This window comes from Macaca fascicularis, chromosome 3 (genome assembly GCF_037993035.2).
Source record: "Macaca fascicularis isolate 582-1 chromosome 3, T2T-MFA8v1.1".
Taxonomy (NCBI): Eukaryota; Metazoa; Chordata; class Mammalia; order Primates; family Cercopithecidae; genus Macaca; species Macaca fascicularis.
This window is the reverse complement of record NC_088377.1, coordinates 113,643,288-113,665,328: the sequence shown is the minus strand read 5'-3', so window position 1 is coordinate 113,665,328 and position 22,041 is coordinate 113,643,288. Positions and strand designations below refer to the sequence as shown.

The following is a 22,041-nucleotide window of genomic DNA, read 5'->3' as shown; positions in this document are numbered from 1 at the left end:
CCACGAACTGTGCCCCTGTAAGATGGCAAACTTAATTGAATTCCTTTAGATGAGGGCATATGGTAGTAGTGAAGCTGTGTGTTAACTGGGAACTGGAATTGTTCCACCACGGATTCACTGAAATGTGAATTGGCACATTTTCATGTTTCTTGGTACTTTGATATTAATATTTTGTACCAGATTCATGTAAAATTATTGATTGGAAAGAAACATGCTGTGACAAAAACTTGTGTAAATAAATAACTATGATAATGATTTACATATTATGCTGATACATTCAATTTCCCTTTCACCTCATATTTTTTGAAATTTGATTTAAATTTTTAAATATTCATTCTATGGCTACAATTTTCAAAATGTGCATTACTTTCTGATTATCAAATTAATATATGCTTATTGTAAAATACTAACACATCACTAAAAATAAATATTGCCTAGAAAGTGAAAGTCCCTCATGATCTCAAGTGATGACTTTTGCTAGTAATTGAAGTGTGTGCATTTTGTATTCATATAAATATGACTTTTAACAAAAAGATTGTTACACATATTATACTGCCAATTACTTTTTATTTATAAATATATTTTAGATATCTTTAGATGTCTAGATATCTATTTGTATCAGTTAGAGTTCTCCAGAAAAACAAAACAATAGGATATATAGAGATATATAGAAAGAGACTTATTATGAGGAATTGGCTCACTTGATTACAGAGACTGAGAAGTCCCACAATCTGCTGTCTGCAATCTGGAGCCCAGGAGAGAGCCAGTAATGTAGTTTAGTCCAAGCCCAGAGACCTGAGAACTAGGAATACTGATGTCTGAAGGCAGAAGATGGATGTCCTAACTCCAGAAGAAAGCATGAATTCACATTCCTCTGCTTTTCTGTTCTATTGGGGCCCTCACTGGATTGGATGATATCCACCCCCATTGGCGAGGGTGATCTTCTTTACTCAGTCCACTAATAGTAATGCTAATCTCTTCCAAAAACTTCCTCAGAAACACACGCATAAATAATGTTTTACCAGCTATGTGGGCATCTCATAGTACAGTCAAATTTATATATAAAATTAGCCATCAGACCACCTCTCTATATTTGGAAACTACTTCACAGTATTCCATTGTGATGTCACATGTCAATTTAACCTGCATTCCAGTTAATGGGGACTATTTCACAACCACAGAAAAGGTATGCTGAAATAAGCAGTGATAATCACATTTGTCTGGGTGTATGCACCTGTGTGTTTCTGAGTCCTGGAGGTAGAATGGCCGCATCAATTTAAAAGCACATTTATAATTTTAATAGATGGCTGCCAAGTTTTAATTCTTCTTTGACTGGGCTATACCACCCCAAACACTATGCAAAGATGTGACTGACTGTACATAGTAGAGGCTGATAGTTGACATCTTTAAGTTAAAATACCCAGATGAGGGCCGGGTGTGGTGGCTCACGCCTGTAATCCGAGCACTTTGGGAGACTGGAGCAGGCAGATTGCCTGAACTCAGGAGTTCGAGACCAACCTGGCCAACATGGTGAAACCCCATCTCTACAAAAAATTAGCTGGGCGTGGCGGCATGCACCTGTAGTCCCAGCTACTTGGGAGGCTGAGGCAGGAGAACTGCTTGAACCTGGGAGGCAGAGGTTGCAGTGAACCGAAATCATGCCACTGCACTCCAGCCTGGACAACAGAGCAAGATTCTCTCAAAAAACAAAACAAAACAAAACAAAACCAGATGAGAATGTCTAAGCCTGATCCAATGGGTTTTTCCAAGCCCCAGGCTCGGCTTGTGTAACTGGATAACAAAGCACCCTGATGGCAATGCCTAACCCTGAGCCTATGAATGCTCCAAGTCCCTAGATTCAGCTTGCTTAACAAGGTGTCAAGGGAGGTTCGGGACTATACATTTGCAGCTGCTGTCCATCACTAGGATACCTACCTTCCTCATTTCTTTAAATACGTTCATTGCACTAAATATAACTCCTATTGAAGTCCTCTACCAAATAGCAAAACTACTGTCAAAATTTCATATATCACCCAGAAAGATTTATAAGTCAGTTATAACCTCACCATTCATAACAAATCCCAGCTAAAATTCAGTGATTGTTTTGACTCTGATAATTACAATGTTTGTCAGATTCCAGGACTGCAATGATTATACTTTTCACTTTTGTCATGTCTTGTTAGCTCTACTTTTTCATGGCAAATTACAGACAGACTTTACTTTTTTCATCTTATTTTAGGTCATGTGGCCTATTAACGTTATTTCATAATTTAGCAAAGGACTTTAAAAGAAAAAAGCAAAGCATTTAAACAGCTGTTGCTAAAGTTTTATTTTTAAAACAGAGCTATGGGAATAAAAGTTGCTTCTCCACCAAAAATTCTCACAGTATGAGTATGTTAGCAACTCATGAAAAATGAAGTCACTGTTGCTTGCCAAGCAAGGGAAAATGTATTTATTCATTTGTTCAGAGAAAAATGACATGTATTCATTCATTTCACATTTTTTGAGAACTTACTGGGTGCCAAGCATAATGTGATAGGCACAAAAAGAATGTCCTATAATAACATACATTTTATCCTACTCTTTCCACCTCCAACCCTATACTGGGCGAATTCTCTGTAGGAAACCTATCAAATACTAATTCTTCATGTTCAAAGAAACATTTAAGAATAGTTCTTTAAAGACCAAATTACCTGGCCTCATAGAGAATAAAAACTTGCTTTTGGTGTATATGTACACATGCATATTTTTTTCTCTCTGATTAAAAATTATTTAAACATCTGTGCCTAGGATTAAGGATAATGAAATTCAACCACAAAAATGAGTAAATAATATATAATTGTAGTGTTGGAATTTATCAGTTTAGAATGGTTATCTCCATATTCACCTTTCTTTTGATCTTCTTGTAGACATTATTGTTATTGACTGCAAATGCCTCAGCATTTTTGTTCACTGGAATGTAGTTTGACAGATTAATTATATGTTATCAGGCAGTTGAAGATCAACTAAAGATACGTGGCCACAAGAGGGATGCTGATGTCTTCGAGCTGTTCCTTTCTAAAAAGTAAGTGTACTTAACATAACAAAATGAAAGAGTATCATGTTATCATGATCATGTTAAAATGTTTCACAGATTCAAATGTTCCTTTCCATTTTTGCCCCTCAAGGACTGGGTAGGCAACCACACTCCAATTATTTTACCACTTCCTGGAGTCCACAGTTTTCTATTGGAGAGACAAAATACTGAAACTAATTTAAAAAAAAAAAAAAAGATTATGGAGACAGGCTGTTTGAATCCCAGCTCTGTCTCTTCCTGTTGGGTGATCTTGGGTATGTCGTACAACCTCCCTATTAGGATTGTCAGATTTAACAAATAAGTATATAGGACATCCAGTTGAATTTGAATTTCATAGAAACAATGAATATAATTTTAGTTAGTGTAAGTATGTCCCACACAGTAGTTGGAAAATTCATTGTTTCCCTGAAATTCAAATGTAGCCCGATATCCTGTATTTTATCTGGCAACGATATTCCCTGGGTATAATTATACTACCTCATTCTCAGGGTTGTTGTGAAGCTTAGGTGAGTTACTAAAAGTTAGTCAAAGTTACTGGCACACAGTAAGCACTCAATGAGCATTAGTATGGTTAATATTATTACTATTATTGGGAATCATTATACCACATACTATGATAATGACCCCCATTGTACTACAACCTCTACCTATCCCCATACAAATTTTACTGGTAAGTAGAAAAATCCCTCTCGCATATCAACAGCCCACTTTGATTCCACTCGAACTCCTCAAGGAGGCAGACAACAAATTGGGTTTTTCTATAGAGTAGAATGAGATAGAACACAGGTATGAGAGGAAGAGGGAGTTATAAATAAAATTAGACTCTGATACCGCAGTTCTCACTGGCCAATAAGTGACACTGAAGTTTGCATTTTAAGCACAGTGACCCTATTCCTATATTGTGTCCCCCTTACTTTGTGCTTTTTAATGCCTCTGAATTCTGTGTATTATTTTTAAATAGGCTTCCAGTAAAGAAAATGCTTTAGTTTGTCAACAAATTTAATCACTTTCATTTCTAGCAATTTGGAGAAATCCTTTATTATTATATCTATTTTATCATAAATAAATATTTATGTTTATCAGTACAGAGAAAAGTGTTTATCTTTGTAAGGACTCTGAATCTCTTGGTAGTAAAGGAATACATTCATGACAAGTTTGAAATATTTAAAAATACATTTAGTATGGAACACGAATGGTAGATCATTCTGACACATTTAAGGTCATGCTTTGAGCCACTCGATATAGGTCAGTTAGTTTTAAAATAACAATAAATACTTCATGTGGTCAAAAGATTGCATCTTTCATGATTTTGACAATTGTATACTATTGATCACTACAATAAGAAGATAATAAAAGTAGCTTTAAAATACTAGAAAATTTGAGATATTGATCACCTGACAGTAGGTAATTAATGGTCTGCTTATGAGAAAGAAAACACGTTTTACATTTTGAGGATACTAAGTTACCATTTCATCCAGCTGTGGACAAAAACTATTTCCCAGTCCAGATGCCAAAACACTAGTATACTGAGTTATCTATTTGCCTAAGTTTCTGTTGACTCTGGGAAATGGAAAGCATCTTATTGACGTGTTCTTGAGTGATCATGGAGAACATACATTGTAACAGGATGTTGACAAGTATTGTCAGCATGAGTCATAGCCATCATTAGTAGAATTACCTCTCATTTATCCTTTGACTGGCCTCACCTTATAATGTAACAGCTTGTTATTTATTTCGGACAGGTTTATGTACAGAATAAACCCTTCTGACATGAAATAGTTAGAGTACCCTTGAAAAGTGAATTTATATGATATTAGATGTGGGCTTGTAAAATTTTTTTTAAATTAAATTTTAAAAAAGAAAAATGAAACATAAATTTATTATATTTCCTAATCAATGAAAATTCAACATTGATATTACTGTTACAAAAAAATTAATGACAGTAACTTGACATAGTTAATACTTTAAAGTTTTAGTGTATTAAAACAACTTTCACACCACTGCACTCCAGCCTGGGAGACAGAGCAAGACTCAGTCTCAAAAAATAAAATAAAATAAATAGAGTAAAATAAAATAAAATAAAATAAAATAAAATAACTTTTATGGGAAATCCTCTGAGTGGGGCATGAGATACTCTAATGTAGCCATGTAATGATTTCTTTATTATTTACCGTAGGAACAGATGAAGTTAACATACTCTCACTATCACCCAATGCAATAGTTACGGTGCCCCAAGGTCCAAGTACTCTTTCCCTGAAATAAGCTACATATCTACAGTGAGAGAGGAGAATGTATTATTATTTGTACAAATTTCCTACAAAAAGTTGCTTTGAGGCCAGACGCGGTGGCTTACACCTGTAATCCCAACACTTTGAGAGGCTGAGACAGGTGGATCACATGAGCCCAGGAGTTTGAGACCAGCCTGGCCAACATGTGAAATCCTGTCTCTACAAAAAATTAGCTAGGCATGGTGGTTTACACCTGTGGTCCCAGCTACTCAGGAGGCTGAGGTAGGAGGATCTGATGAACCTAGGAGGTGGAGGTTGCGGTGAGCCAAGATGGAGCCACTGCACTCCAGCCTGGGCAACAGAGCCAAACCCTTTCTAAGAAAGAAAAAAAAAAGTTGTTTTGGAAGAATCTGAAATATTTTGTTGTGCCAGGGAAGTGCTCAAAAACTAATGGTACATATCAAAGAGACACACGATTTTGCTTGAAATGTCTTTTATAAGGGAGAATTTGATCATTGTTTTAAGTGATAAAGGATTAAGAAAAAAACTTGAAAATTCAGGGAAGATGGGGAGGAGAATGAATGAGATAGAAGAGGAGGGAACAGATGTTCATTACATAAGAATAGCAGCTAATAATGTAAAAAGAATAAGAACATTAGGAAAATCATTTTATAATCCTAAATCTATTGGCTCAGATAAGGATCATCAATTGAAGCTAAAGCGATTGAGTAAAGAGTTGTCAGGGAGCAAGATATACACATGATCTCAGATATTTGCCTCATGTATGACTTTCCAATTATAAAATTTGTACTTTTATAGTGGCGAGAACTGGCAGATACCCTCTTAACCAAATGACTGAATTTAGCTTCATCAAGAGTGGGGCAGACTGACATCATTTGGATCCTTATGTGATTCAGTAATTACTACCCATGTAATTGAGAAGTAGACATGATCTTCCTTGCATTTGATCATTAGGAAACAATCCAAAAAAATCAATAATGTAAGACATTCTACCAGACAGTTATCCTGGACTCTCCAAAAAGCTAATGTTTTTTGGTTGGTTTGTTTGTTTGAGATAGAGTTTTGCTCTTGTCACCCAGGCTGGAGTGCCATGGCACGATCTCGGCTCACTGCAACCTCCATCTCCTGGGTTCAAGTGGTTCTCTTGCCTCAGTCTCCCAAGTAACTGGGATTACAAGCATGTGCTACCACCCCCTGGCTAATTTTTGTATTTTTAGTAGAGACGGGGTTGCACTATGTTGACCAGACTGGTCTCAAACTGCTGACCTTAGGTGATCCATCCACCTCAGCTTCCCAAAGTGCTGTGATTACAGGTGTGAGCCACCATGCCCAGCCCAAAAAGCTAATGTTAAGGGAGAAAAAGGAAAGAAGATGATTACCTTTAAAAAGACTCAAAGATTACATCACCCCAAATGCAATGCATGAATGTTAATGGGATACAAGATTTTAAAACACCAAAGGAAATGTAGGAACAACAGGGAAACTTTGAACATGAATGGCATATTAGATTAAATTACTGAATTCCATTTCATCTTCTTAGGTGTGAGGATGGTATCTTGGTTACACAGGACAATGCCCTGATATAGGAGATACACAAGATGAACTCCTTAAGCTGAGACACCTGCAATAAGCCTGCAAATTTATTTTCAAATGATTCACCAAGAAAATTATCAACCAATAAATATATAAATTAGATAGATAGGATAAGCATGTGACAATATGTTAAAAATTATGATGGGTATACAAGTGGTCATTGTACTATTCGTTCATCTTTTCTCAGGTTTGACATTTTTCAATATAAAAAGTTAGTGAAAAAAGGTTTATTTTGTTTAGAAATGTTTGCATGCTTTCAAAAAATGTATGTTTTTATAAAAATTAGAAAAATATTATTCCTTCAGCGTCCCAAGGTTAAAAATAATTGTGATAAAATTTTACCATAAATGAATTAATATCTGTAATAATAGTAAATATTGATATTTTTATGCTTTGAAAAGTACCTGGCACACAATACGTGATCTATAAGAATTTGATAAACAGATAACGATATGTGATCTGTAAGCATTTGATAAATAAACAGATATGTATATGTATACATACTTGGGTTCCACAATTTCTGCCCTGAGAAATAAGAGATCCAACTATTCTAGGCCACATCAATCAAATGACCAACTATCTCAGACAGTGCCCTCTCCCAAACCCACAACTGCCCCTTTGATAAGTGAGCTGCCTTAGGAACAAGAACCAAGACCACTTGGATAGGTGGAATCTCATACCATTCAAGAGAAGTGGGTAATATTTTAATCCTATAATTAATAAATAAAGGGAGAATAAAGCACTTCACACAGTGTCTGTCTCTTGGTGTCTTGCAATTTCCATCTGAGTCCAGTCTGGCTAAATACTTCAAGGTTATTGCCCCACAGTAATAACCCACAGACGATATTGAAACAGGACCCAGCTACGTTTCCCACATTTACTTGAAAGTCCAGTATTAGCTTCACTTTTTTCCTTTGTCCTCTCCCCAGTAAAACTTGTTTTGAATTAAGGTTCCAATAAATTCAGTCATAATGAGGTGTAAATTTTTGCTAATGTGGTAAAGTGCTCCCCTCCAAGTATTAGCTTTAACTAGCTGACAAAATCTTAATCCAAATGAATGAAGTTATAATGATGGAATTTCTGAAATAAGCAGGTGAGTTTGCCAACAATTTTGAAAGGACAAAGAGAGAGAGAACCTTCTAGTTACTACGAAGCCATACTAACTACATGCCCAGTCTTACCTACGTGTGAACTGATTGTTGCTAATGTCCACATTTTTTTTCTTTCCAGGGAACTGACAGAGGTCATTGATCTCTCTAGGTTTAAAAAATTAAAATACTTATGGCTTCATCATAACAAGGTAGTGTTGTATTTTATCTTTCGATTACTAGAATTAAACTACTGTCTTAATTTTATATTCCTAATAGAACTAATCTTTAAAAGTATTAATATTTTTTGCTTAAAATTTAAATTCAGCTAAGAAACCAATATAAAACACATATATCTGGTACATATATGTCTGGTGTGTGTATACATATATGTGTGTGCATATATATATCTGGTATACATACACATATACACACACGAGATACATTGAATAAGGACAATCTGTGAGGTGCTATCAAATTGCAATTTTACTTTTGTCTCCCATGTCCTATCAAGTCCACTTAGTGGAAGCTATTCCTACTAAGGCTCCTGAAAGAAAACTCAGGCAGCCCCATAACCTTTTTCATCTCTCTTAGGTAATACAAAATCTTACAGCCCATTGAGTCATAGTCATAGTCTCAGTTCATAAATGAGAATATAATAGCCAACTGTCAATCTTCAATCACAAATGAGATATGCCCCCATCTATATCCAGCTATGGCTGACTGCAGATGGCCACCTGCCTTCTTTATTAACTAGAAAGCCATGGTTGGCTATTTTCCTTCCTTCTTATCTCCACTTCAGCCTTCTCCAGGTTTGGTATGGAATGGGGTGGTGTACTGGTAGGAAAAAGGCAAGGGAGAAGCAAAGTTCTTTGCTTTGTACCCTGTAGTACTAACAGATGTTCAAAGTTGATCGTTCCCTTTATGGCTTATTCAGAAGTTCCTCTGCTAGGCCTCTCCAACACTGACTCCTCTTCACTGGCCACTCCTGGCTCACCTCACCTTTATCCCAGGGCTACTTACAACTGAGGGTCTTTTGGCCTTGGCAAATCACCCTCATGTGCAGAATCCCTTATACAATGCCCCAGGTCAGCATACCTAGTCTTCAGACTCACATATCTTTGTCCTGCAATCAGAAGCCAAGAGGGTTGGTACCTCCCAGTTGCTACCAGATGTGGTTTGGCTCTGTGTCTCCACCCAAATCTCATCTCAAATTGTAATCTCCACATGTTGAAGGAGAGATATGATGGGAGGTGATGGATCATGGGGATGGTTCCCTCCATGCTGTTCTCATGATAGTGAGTGAGTTCTCACAGTATCTGATGGTTTTTAAAGTGGCACTTCCTCCATTGCTCCCTTTCTCACCTGCCACCATGTAAGATGTACCTTGCTTCTCCTTCACCTTCTGTCATGATTGTAAGTTTCCTGAGGCCTTCCCAGCCATGCAGAATGTTGAGTCAATTAAATATGTCTTCTATATAAATTATCCAGTCTCGGGAAGTTCTTTATAGCAGTGTGAAAATGGACAAATACAGAGAATTGGCACTGGCAGAGTTGGGTACTGCTATAAAGATAACCTGAATATGTGGAAGCAACTTTGGAACTGAGTAGTAGGCAGAAGTTGGTGCAGCAGTTTGGAAGGGCTCAGAAGAAGACAGGAAGACATGGGAAAGTTTGGAATTTCCTAAAGCCTTGTTGAATGGTTTTCACCACAATACTGATAGTGATATGGACAGTGAAGTCCAGGCTGAGGTGATCTCAGATGGAGATGAGGAACTTATTGGAAACTGGAGTAAATGCTATGCTTTAGCAAAGAGACTGGTGGCATTGTGCCCCTGCCCTAGAGACCTGTGGAACTTTGAACTTGAGAGAAATTATTTAGAGTATCTGGCGGAAGACATTTCTAAGCAGCAACATGTTCAAGACTTAACCTGGCTGATTCTGAAAGCATTCAGTTATATGCATTCACAAAGAGATGATCTGAAACTGAAACTTTTATTTAAAAGGGAAGCAGAACATAAAAGCTTAGAAAATTTGCAGCCTGAGCATTAGGTAAGAAAGAAAAACCCATTTTCTGGGGAGAAATTCAAGCCAGTCACAGAAATTTGTATAAGTAACAAGGAGTCAAATGTTAATAGCCAAGACAATGGGGAAAATGTCTCTGGGGCATGTCAGAGATCTTCAGGGCATCACAGGCCCAGGGCCCTGCTGCTCTGTGCAGCCCCAGGACTTGGTGCCCTGCTTCCCAGCCACTCCAGCTCCAGCTGCTAAAAGGGGCCAAGGTACAGATTGAGCTGTTGCTTCAGAGGGTGCAAGCCCCAAGTCTTGGCAACTTCCACATGGTGTTGGGCCTGCAGGTGCACAGAAGACAAGAGTTGAGCTTTGGAAACCACCTAGATTTCAGAGGATATATGGAAATGCCTGAATGTCTAGGCAGAAGTGTGCTGCAGGGGTGGAGATCTCATGGATAACTTCCACTAGGACAATGCAGAGGGGAAATGTGAGGTTGGAGCCCCCACACAAAGTCCCCACTGGGGTACTGCCTAGTGGAGTTGTGAGAAGAAAGCCATCTTCCTCCAGACCCCAGAATGGTAGTTTCACCAACAGCTTGCACCATGTGCCTGGAAAAGCCACAGGCACTCAATGCCAGGTCATGAAAGCATCTCTGGGATTGTACCCTGAAAGACCACAGGGGCAGAGCTGCCCAAGGCCATAGGAGCCCACCCTTTGCATCAGCATGCCCTGGATGTGAGACACGGAGTCAAAAGAGATATTGGAGTTTTAAGATTTAATGACTGACTGCCCCACCTGCTTTCAGAATTGCATGAGGCCTGTGGCCCCTTTGTTTTCGCCAAATTCTCTCATTTGGAATGAGAACATTTACCCAATGCCTGTACCTCCTTTGTATCTTGGAAATAGCTAAATTGCTTTTCATTTTACAGGTTCATAGGTGGAAGGGATTAGCCTTGTCTCAGATGAGACTTTGGACTTGGACTTTTGGGTGAATGCTGGAATGAGTTAAGACTTTGGGTGACTGTTGGGAAGGCATGATTATGTTTTGAAATGTGAGAAAGACATGAGATTTAGGAGGGGACAGAGGCAAAATGATATGGTTTGGCTCTGTGTCTCCACCTGAGTCTCATCTCAAATTGTAATCCCCATGTGTCAGGGGAGGAACCTGGTGGGAGGTGATTGGATCATGGGGAAACAGCAGTTTCCTTCATGCTGTTCTCATGATAGTGAATGAATTCTCATGAGATCTGATGGTTTTTAAAGTGGCACTTCCTCCTTCATGCTCTTTCTCTCCTACCACCACGTAAGAGGTGCCTTGCTTCGCCTTATACCATGACTATAAGTTTCCTGAGGCCTTCCCAGCCATGTGGAACTGTGAGTCAATTAAACCTCTTTTCTTTATAAATGACCCAGTCTTGGGTGGTTCTTTATAGCAGTGTGAAAATGGACTAATACACTATCCAAGCTGATTTAACTTCCTCAGGAAGTGTCAGGCACCAGGCCACCATGCCCCCAAATGAGGGAACATGTCTCAAGATCACCAAGTGTGGCTGTTGAAGCTTCTCTTAAAGGCCAGGGTTAAGGAGGCAGTGCTCTCCCACCCTTCCCTCACAGTGAGAGCCTGAGTGTTGGACTCAAAACTTTTTCCAAGCAAAAGAGCAAGACTGAACTAAAATTCAAACCCAGACAATCATTACGGTAAGCTAGTGACTAGGTTGTTTGCAACTTTCAAAAATTCATCTTCCGACAGCTTGTATTTGTTCATTATACAGTATATTGATAACCCAAGCTTAGCATTTTGAATGTAGACTTTCAAACACTAGCTGACAAAAGAAATAATTTGAGTGTTTAGTAGTCATCTGCCTGTCAAGTAGTACATCCAGATCTCAGCACTGATATAAACAGCCATGTTTATAAAAATATTTCAATATTTTATTTCATTCTTAGTCTTTTTAAACACCAACTAAGTGGAAAATGGAAAATGAAAGTGATTTGGTATTAACTATAACCATAAATCTCATAAGCTTGAAATAATTTCTAGGAGAACAAACACGAATATCTTCAAGACCCAGGCAGCTAACAGCTGGAAAGTGCACACACTACTTTAGGGCATAAACATTCAAAACGCTTTTAAAAAACATACTGCTGGCCAGGCGTGGTGGCTCATGCCTGTAATCCCAGCACTTTAGGAGGATGAGGTGGGTGGATCACGAGGTCAGGAGTTCAAGACCAGCCTGGCCAATGTAGTGAAACCCCGTCTCTACTAAAAATACAAAAATTAGCTGGACGTGGTGGTAGGCACCTCTAATCCCAGCTACTCGTGAGGCTAAAGAAGAAAATTGCTTGAACTCGGGAGGCGGAGGTTGCAGTGAGCCGAGATTATGCCACTGCCTTCCAGACTGGGTGACAGAGTGAGACTCCGTCTCAAACACACACACACACACACACACACACACACACACACACACACACACAGAGCCAAAACTTAGCCTCCGTCACAATGTGCGACTTCCGTCAGAAAAAGATGAAAATCATCAGGCATAGCAAAAGTGACTAATCTTTGTTTTTAGTGTGTGTTCCTGTGGTGCTCAATGGTGTCCAGTTTGGAGGGAAAGAACATGTACAAATGTCTAGAAGGGAGAGGTATAATTAGGGATTTTATAATTTTTTTGGAATATTTCTGGGAATGGATATAATCTGACTTCCAACTACTCATTGAATATTCACAAAATGGACTTGCAGATGCATCTGCGCTTAAAAAGGGATCGCATGCGCCATCAACTGTTTTACTTTCTTTTGTTTTTGAAGGGGTGGGGCAGGAAAGGAATACAACAAAAGGCTGAATGTTTTTCTTTTGCTGGATTATTTATATGCAACAAACTATATTATTTCTGTGAACCCCAAATATCTGAGACAGGTATCAATCAATTTAGAAAGTTTATTTTGCCAAGGTTAAGGACACGTGCCCATGACAAAGCCTTAGGCGGTCCTGACAACATGGGCCCAAGGTGGTCCAGGCACAGCTTGGTTTATGCATTTTAGGGAGAGTAGACATCAATCAATTTTCCACCTGTGACCTGAAGAGGGCTTCCAGGTCATGGGTAGATAAAAGACAAATGGCTGCGTTCTTTTGAGTTCCTGATAAGCCTTTCCAAAGGAAGCAATCAGATATGCATCTATCTCAGTGAGCAGAGGAAGGACTTTGAGTTCTGTATCCTTTGTCCCCAAAGAATTTCCTTGTGGACAAATTGTGAGAGAGCTGTGTAGCTTTTTTTTAAATCTTAGTAGCTATCTTTTTTAGGAATAGAATGGGAGGGAGGTTTGACCTAAGTAATTCCTAGTTTGATTTTTCCCTTTGGTTTAGTGCTATTGGGATCCTGAGATTTATTTTCATTTCACATTTCTAAAATCATTATCACTTAATTTGTTCTTTATAAAAGAGACTTGTTTAGTCCATGTAGTACTGAAAGGATTTCATACCCAAAACAGCTTTTGAGTGGTCATGGGATAAGCAAATGAGCTAATGTGAGTTTTCTTATTGATCAATAATTGACTGGATGCTAAGCCACCTAAGTATTCATACCCCATCAAAAATTAAAGTCTTATTCAGATCCCAAACTCTAACAGGCATATTAACTAGTATAATATTTCATCAAAGTTCATATATAAAGTTTTAATTATGAATTTTCTTTAAAATCTAGATTATACTAGATTGACCACTAAGAGGAAACTGTGACACTGTAGAAATGATATAGAGATTTGTGAAAAACATTAACCCTGAGATATGAATATATTTAGAGTTATAACACATTGTTAAGAATGATCTGAATTCCTGACCAGCATTATTCTTACATTAGTGAATATTTTAGCTACCCTCTATTCAGGAAAAAATAAGGCAAAAGGAATAAAATAAAGGGAATGTATTTTTTTTTGTTTATTCACTTATTCAATCCACAATATTTATTGAAGTACATGAGGTCATTATTTGTTGTCCACTCATGTCCATTCGTTCCTTCTTCCTGTCCAACAGAATTTGGGTTTGAGTTTTGGTACATACTCCTCCTCCATTCTACTCAAGTAGGTGGCCCCACCCAGGTCCATGGGTGGATCCTGAACTGTCTAAGCCAACCAGAATAATCCCACTCTTCTGGTGAGTGACTAATCAATGAACAGGCATCTAACCCAACTGTAATAGAGACCAGGGCACATTTGCTGGGAGGTTCCTGGGAGAGGCTTTCTTATTCCTAAAAGGGAGTATTAGAAGAGTACTTTTGCTTCTGGATGTTTTCTTACCTGGATATAAAGGCAGGAAGTAACTATCCTATGAACTTGATGAATCCAACACTTAGAGAAAGGCAGAGCCCGGAGATTCATGGAGATGCCAAGACTAAGGCTATCACAACTTCTGCGCTTGGTGATATGTGAGACAATTAATGAACTTTCTTTATTTGCCAATTTGAGTTGGGCTTAAAAGTTACTTGGAGCCCAAAGCGTCCTACTTGGATACAGCTTATTCTGTACTTGCATTAGGCTGCTACAGAATTTAACAATAAATGTGATGATCCCTGCTCTAGTGATAAAATTAGGAGGGGTAAAGGGAGTGGCTCTGCTCCTAGCAAGTACACTGTATTTGCTAGCTGCCTGGAATGAGACAACACAGTTGTCTTTGAAGGCAATGAATGTAATTTGGTAAATGTGAAGCCTATTATGCTGGAAGGGTGCGTATTTCTTCAAATCATTATCTAGTGGGTGATAAAACTTGAGCTTCTGGTCCAAACGTGAACTAGCTGATGAAAATGCACAGGTTTATTTCTAAGGACCTCCAACGTCCTAACTTTCCTAGGTTTGCTTTGGCAACTCTACTTCTTTCATTATGCTCTGAGGGCTTGTTTAGCTTCATATTGCATAGATATTCATTAGTGCTGCATCTCCTCCTCATTGAGATCATGTTTTCCTAACACCTGCTGACATAATTAGTGGGAGGCAGCTGCTCTTAGGTCTAAAGTCTTCCTTCCTCATTTCATTCTCTAACAAGTCTGACCCAGAGAATTTTAGGTCCATGAATTCATTCTTTCCAGCCTCTCATGAAAGGTTGAGTTTGGCTCAGATAAATGACCTAAGTGACCTATATTTTACACAATAATTTATATGGCACATGTATATAATCACCCTCTGTCTTTGCTCATTACTTCAAAAATTTTCTTTTATGGATGTCCAATAATGACTATGCGTTCATAATATTGATGCCACAATGTTAATATCCTTCTGTTTCTGGAAGTACAACAGTAGCTTGGTATATTTCATTTCGTCTCGATGAAGAACCTGTCTAATGCCTCCCCAAACAACTATTCAAAATGGAACCTGGGTTTCTGCTGTGCAGCAAAAACCAATAGTTAACAAATTTTATAAATTCAGTTTACATAAAAAGATGCTTCTGGCAAAGTCATTGTTTACAAACATCATTATATAAAGAATAATTGAAATATTTATAATAACATCACTCACACTGACTAGAGAATGGTCAGATTGGAATAAATGCTTTAACATTAGGAAAAATACCTAATGCATGCAGGACTCAAAACCTAGATGACGGGTTGATGGGTGCAGCAAACCACCATGCCACATGTATACCTATGTAACAAAGCTGCACGTTCTGCACAGGTATCCCAGAACTTAAGGAAAAATAAAATAAAAATAAAGAATAAATGTTTTAAGAAATGTCTTAGGCTCAATCTTCTAAGATGTTATGATTTCCAAGCTCCTAGACATGAAGCGCATATTGAGAATTCAGCAAATAGCACAAATGTATGTATTTTAGGAAGAAATATTGGTTTATAAAATTAGCAAATCATACTTTGGAAATTGAAATAATTATTTTTAATGTGCTGTTACAAATATTTGATAAAGAATTATTTGAATGGCCATACGTTTTCGGTAGATTTACAACATGCTTTGTATCATGGAATTTCTGTTGGCCTCTTTAATCAGATTTATTTGTTTATTAAGTTTGGGTATATATATTTGTTTATTCATTTATACATACAATACCTTGTTCCAAAAACTATTTAGAGCAGTACAAACTCCACTCTGGGATGTAAGAGCCGTTAAAAAAACAAAATGAATTAGCATACATTCCATATATTTTGGGCTCTTATGTGTTTCTGTTACCTTAGGGCAATATTAATTATATCCTTAGTGTCAACTTTGTTGAAAAAATTGTATTTTGCTCCATATTTAAAAACTTCTTTAAAAAGCAAATAAATATAAATAACCTAAATACCACTTCACTGCATGGTTGTGAAATTTGAAGATATGTACAATACATATCTAGTTATGGTTTTTAATGATTTAACCAAAAAAAAAAATCCTATTTTTGGAAAGAACAGGTGCAAATATTTTAGTATGTCAGAAAAGAGAAGGGAAAACATGAGAATAAAAGTCTGGATTGGTTAAAAATAGTTACTTCTGAATATTTTTAAGGTATAGACTGTGTAAGTACTGTATATATTTTAAACTAAGATAGAAATGAATGCATTGTTTTAATTTATTGGATAAGAACACCATAAAAATAAACTTAGAAATTTTAAAAGTACATTGAAATGTTTCTTTTTTTATTCCTATATAATTCAGGGTATATTATTAAAATGCTTCCCAACTAATGTTTCACGTTCTATGTAAATTTACTGCATATTGGAATTTCAGTACTAAACATACAATAACATACTCTTTCAATTAACACATAAGTCCAGAATTTTTCAGAATTTTATCATGTCATTTAATCACTGGTCTATGTATGCGTCTTTGCCCCTACGGTTTTTCAACCTTGCTACTATTGTGATAAATATATATATTTTTTTTTTTTTTTTTTTTGAGACGGAGTCTGGCTCTGTCGCCCAGGCTGGAGTGCAGTGGAGCTATCTCGGCTCATTGCACGCTCCGCCTCCCCGGTTGACGCCATTCTCCTGCCTCAGCCTCCTGAGTAGCTGGGACTACAGGCGCGCGCCACTACGGCCGGCTAACATTTTTGTATTTTTAGTAGAGATGGGGTTTCACCGTGTTAGCCAGGATGGTCTCAATCCCCTGACCTCGTGATCCACCTGTCTCGGCCTCTGAAAATGCTGGCGTGAGCCACCGCGCCCGGCCTGACCTGGATAATTCTTGGTGGTGGAGTATGTCCTGTGCATTTTAGGGTGCTCAGCAGCATCCCTGGCCTCTACCCATTAATGCCAGGAGATGCTCCCCAGGAGTGGCAAGCAAAAATATTTCCAGATATTGTCAAATGCTCCCTGGGGGGCAAAATTCCCCCCTACCTCCACTGAGAATCATTCAATATAGTAGCGGAGTGATCTGTGGAAACCTAAGTGAAAACATGTTACTCCTCTGCTCAAAACCTCTGATGGTTGTCTGCTACATTCATCCAACTTCTTACAGTAACCAACAAGGTCCTATACACATCGGGCCTCTGGTTCTCTCTCTGACCTTATTACCTGCCATCTCTCCCTGGCTCATTCTAGTTTAGCCACCCCAGGCACTACACTGTCTCGGGACCTGTGCACTGGCTTGTCCCCAGTGCTGTTCCTACAGACATTCCAGTGGCCCTCTCCCTCCCTGTGATCAACAGTCTGTTCAAACATTGCCTCCTCCATAAGGCCTACTCTGTCCACCCCACTAAAATGTAACACTACCTCACTCTACCACTTCCAATTGATGGCGGCGGCAGGCCGTTTGGAGCAGCTGCTGACATTACACCAGCTGCACCAGGGAGGTGTGGACAGTGGCAGCAGGAGCAGCTGTGGGAGCAGCAGTGGTGCCCCCCATCCAATTGTACCACCTCCACCCTCGCACAGCCAGACAGGACCCGCTCCCAGGCCCAGAGCCTCCAGTGTGGTCTTAACCTCACTCCTTGCCATATCTTGGGAACCTGTGATTACCCAGCTGAAGACACAGCCAGGAAAACATGGAGGGGAGGTGGAAAGGTCCTGGAGCCCAACCCTGGGGGACCCCACCAGAGCCTGCCACTCTGGGAGCTGCCGCAGTGGGGCCAGGCCAAGTCACCCACTGGTGGAGGAGCAGTGTGGTTGGGCACGGAGTGGGGGGAAGAGAGGGGTCCCAAAGCAGAGCTGGGACTGGGGTGGTGCCATATTCCACAGAGACGGTGGGAGCTCCCCAGGCACAACTGCAGCTGCCCAAGCCATGGCTGCAAACTGGGTACCCCGGTGCTCTTGGGAGCTGGGAGTAGGCAGGAGCCCCATCCTCCCAGGCATAGCTGCAGCTGCCCAAACTGCCACTGTGGATCCACGCATCTCCCTGCACCCAGGAAGGCCCCTCTTACACCCACAGGCTCAGAAGTGCCTCCTCCTGCTGTCTGGCTTCTCCCTGCTGTCAGCACCCACTCCGATAACAGAGCAAAGTTGAGCCCTAGCCCAGGAGCTGTCACAACCTGGCTGGGGGTACACACACTCAAGCAATGCTGGTATGCCAGCCCCCTGCCACCTCGGCCCCCTCCAGACTTTGGGCACCAAGAAGTGTGGGCGGGAGGCTAAAGAGGAGCTGAGGGCAGCTGGGCACTGACCTGCAGGTGCCCCTTGACATGAATAACCTGAGCTCCATGAACAGTGGCAGGAGGCACACAGGCTCCTGGGCAGGTGGCAGGTCCCGGTGAAGCCCCGCCTTCAAGTTAGAGAGGGCCTAAAGGCTGAGGGCTGGGCTTTCAGTCCCGTAGACCAGAGTGAAAACTTGTGGTACCTTTTCCAAGCCTGCCTGTGGCTGCCCATGAACCAATCAGCAAGCACTTCCTCCCCTCTAAGGCCCATAAAAGCCCTGAACTCAGTCAGACTTGAGGAGACAACAGGATGACCAGCTGCAGAGAGGAGGTATCTTCTCTGCTGAGAGCTGGACACTTGTTGGGGCACCCTTGCTATGGACAGGAGCTGCCCACTGCAGGTCTTCTCTAAGGTGTTCTATTGCTCAGTAAAGCTACCCTTTGTCTTGCATACCCTCCAGTTGTCTGTGTAACTCATTCTTCCTGGATGTAGGACAAGAACTTGAGACTCACTGAATGGCGGGGCTAAAAGAGCCATAACACAAACAGGGCTGAAAACACACCCCTTGCCTGCCACATTGTGGGTGACAAGAAGGAGACAAGAGAGAAGGAGAGAAGAGAGAAGGAGAGAAGAGTTGAGGCCCTTTGGGAAATCCACACCTAGGAGCTCCCCAAACCAGGGCTGTGACACCCTCTTTAGGGTTCTGCAGTTCCTGGCATCTTCAAACTTCTGGATACCATGCTACATTCCCGTGTCAGTCGTGGAAGCTGCTTATGACACACCTGGTCCAACCACAGCCTCACAGGAAGCTGGCGCCCATGCCAACCCCTGGAGCTGCCTGTCCTGCTACAGCCGACTGGACCCCACACTTGCTCACACGCCCCTCAGTTCTCTGTGCCTGGCTCACCCTTGACAGGCATGGGATCCAAGCTGGTAGCAGGAGCTGAGCACAGCCTTCCAGGCTGATTGGGCAGAACCAGCCCAGCAGGCCAGAGCAAAACTCAGGCAAAGGCACTACTGGCCATAGAGGTTTCCGGCTGGTGAAGCAATACCCCAAAGATCCCGCAACACAATCTCCAAGTTTCATTTTTTCACATAGCACTTATCAACTTAGGTCGTAATATATAATTTACTCATTGTATGTATTATTTATTTAATCTTTCCCTACTACAATAAAAGCAGAGATTTTTGTCTATTTTCTTCATGGCTGTTCCCCCAGAACTTGGCACATAGTAGATGCTCAACAAATGTTTGCTGAGTGGAAGAATAAGTAAATTAAAAGTCTAATATTGAAATAAAAGAGGACACAAACAAATGGAAGAACATACCATGCTCATGGATAGGAAGAATCAATATCGTGAAAATGGCCATACTGCCCAAGGTAATTTATAGATTCAATGCCATCCCCATCAAGCTACCAATGAGTTTCTTCACAGAATTGGAAAAAACTGCTTTAAAGTTCATATGGAACCAAAAAAGAGCCCGCATCTCCAAGACAATCCTAAGTCAAAAGAACAAAGCTGGAGGCATCATGCTACCTGACTTCAAACTATACTACAAGGCTACAGTAACCAAAACAGCATGGTACTGGTACCAAAACAGAGATATAGACCAATGGAACAGAACAGAGTCCTCAGAAATAATACCACACATCTACAGCCATCTGATCTTTGACAAACCTGAGAGAAACAAGAAATGGGGAAAGGATTCCCTATTTAATAAATGGTGCTGGGAAAATTGGCTAGCCATAAGTAGAAAGCTGAAACTAGATCCTTTCCTTACTCCTTATACGAAAATTAATTCAAGATGGATTAGAGACTTAAATGTTAGACCTAATACCATAAAAATCCTAGAGGAAAACCTAGGTAGTACCATTCAGGACATAGGCATGGGCAAAGACTTCATGTCTAAAACACCAAAAGCAACGGCAGCAAAAGCCAAAATTGACAAATGGGATCTAATTAAACTAAAGAGCTTCTGCACAGCAAAAGAAACTACCATCAGAGTGAACAGGCAACCTACAGAATGGGAGAAAATGTTTGCAATCTACTCATCTGACAAAGGGCTAATATCCAGAACCTACAAAGAACTCAAACAAATTTACAAGAAAAAAACAAACAACCCCATCAAAAAGTGGGCAAAGGATATGAACAGACATTTCTCAAAAGAAGACATTCATACAGCCAACAGACACATGAAAAAATGCTCATCATCACTGGCCATCAGAGAAATGCAAATCAAAACCACAATGAGATACCATCTCACACCAGTTAGAATGGCGATCATTAAAAAGTCAGGAAACAACAGGTGCTGGAGAGGATGTGGAGAAATAGGAACACTTTTACACTGTTGGTGGGATTGTAAACTAGTTCAACCATTATGGAAAACAGTATGGCGATTCCTCAAGGATCTAGAACTAGATGTACCATATGACCCAGCCATCCCATTACTGGGTATATACCCAAAGGATTATAAATTATGCTGCTATAAAGACACATGCACACGTATGTTTATTGCGGCACTATTCACAATAGCAAAGACTTGGAATCAACCCAAATGTCCATCAGTGACAGACTGGATTAAGAAAATGTGGCACATATACACCATGGAATACTATGCAGCCATAAAAAAGGATGAGTTTGTGTCCTTTGTAGGGACATGGATGTAGCTGGAAACCATCATTCTTAGCAAACTATCACAAGAACAGAAAACCAAACACCGCATGTTCTCACTCATAGGTGGGAACTGAACAATGAGATCACTTGGACTCGGGAAGGGGAACATCACACACAGGGGCCTATCATGGGGAGGGGGGAGGGGGGAGGGATTGCATTGGGAGTTATACCTGATGTAAATGACGAGTTGATGGGTGCTGACCAGTTGATGGGTGCAGCACACCAACATGGCACAAGTATACATATGTAACAAACCTGCACGTTATGCACATGTACCCTAGAACTTAAAGTATAATAATAATAAATAAATTAAAAAAAAAAACCACATTCAAAAAAAAAAAGTCTAATATTTTCTCATAAATACAATATTTTCATTTTGTCAGTGAATCCAAATGGCATGTAATTAGTCACCACTTATAAATTTGAGGAGGGCAAGTTGATAATATTTTGTTTAGTATTTTACTTTTTGTTCATTTGAAAATGTCAGTTTCTGTTTGTTGGACATCATGGCTAAGAATATTTCTTTGCATGAGTACTAGTTAAGGTAACAGAAGTTCACGTGACAGAAGCATGCTTTGGCCAATTTAAGCAGAAAAATAATTTATCGACAAGATATTGGATAGCTATTATGGAGCTTGAGAATCAAGTTCAGAAAGTTCTCAAAATCAAAGGGAGCCATGGTCAAAACCATGTCACAGAACTACTTTCCACAAACACTGTTTGTGGAAAAACAATCAACAATAGAAGCAGTGGCTTGTACTGTTGGTGTCACCAGCACCAGCCACTGGACACATCCACTGTCAC

At 39.7% G+C, this 22,041-nt stretch overlaps 1 protein-coding gene across 1 annotated transcript in view; it reads left to right on the top strand.

Annotated features, from left to right (window-relative positions):
- LRRC72 (leucine rich repeat containing 72) overlaps nucleotides 1-22,041 on the top strand; it is a 52,009-nt gene that overhangs the window by 2,937 nt on the left and 27,031 nt on the right. Inside the window, exons 2-3 of the mRNA XM_005550059.4 lie at nucleotides 2,991-3,064; nucleotides 8,149-8,218. Of these exons, the coding sequence (XP_005550116.2) occupies nucleotides 2,991-3,064; nucleotides 8,149-8,218 (144 nt within the window). The remainder of the gene's footprint in view (nucleotides 1-2,990; nucleotides 3,065-8,148; nucleotides 8,219-22,041) is intronic.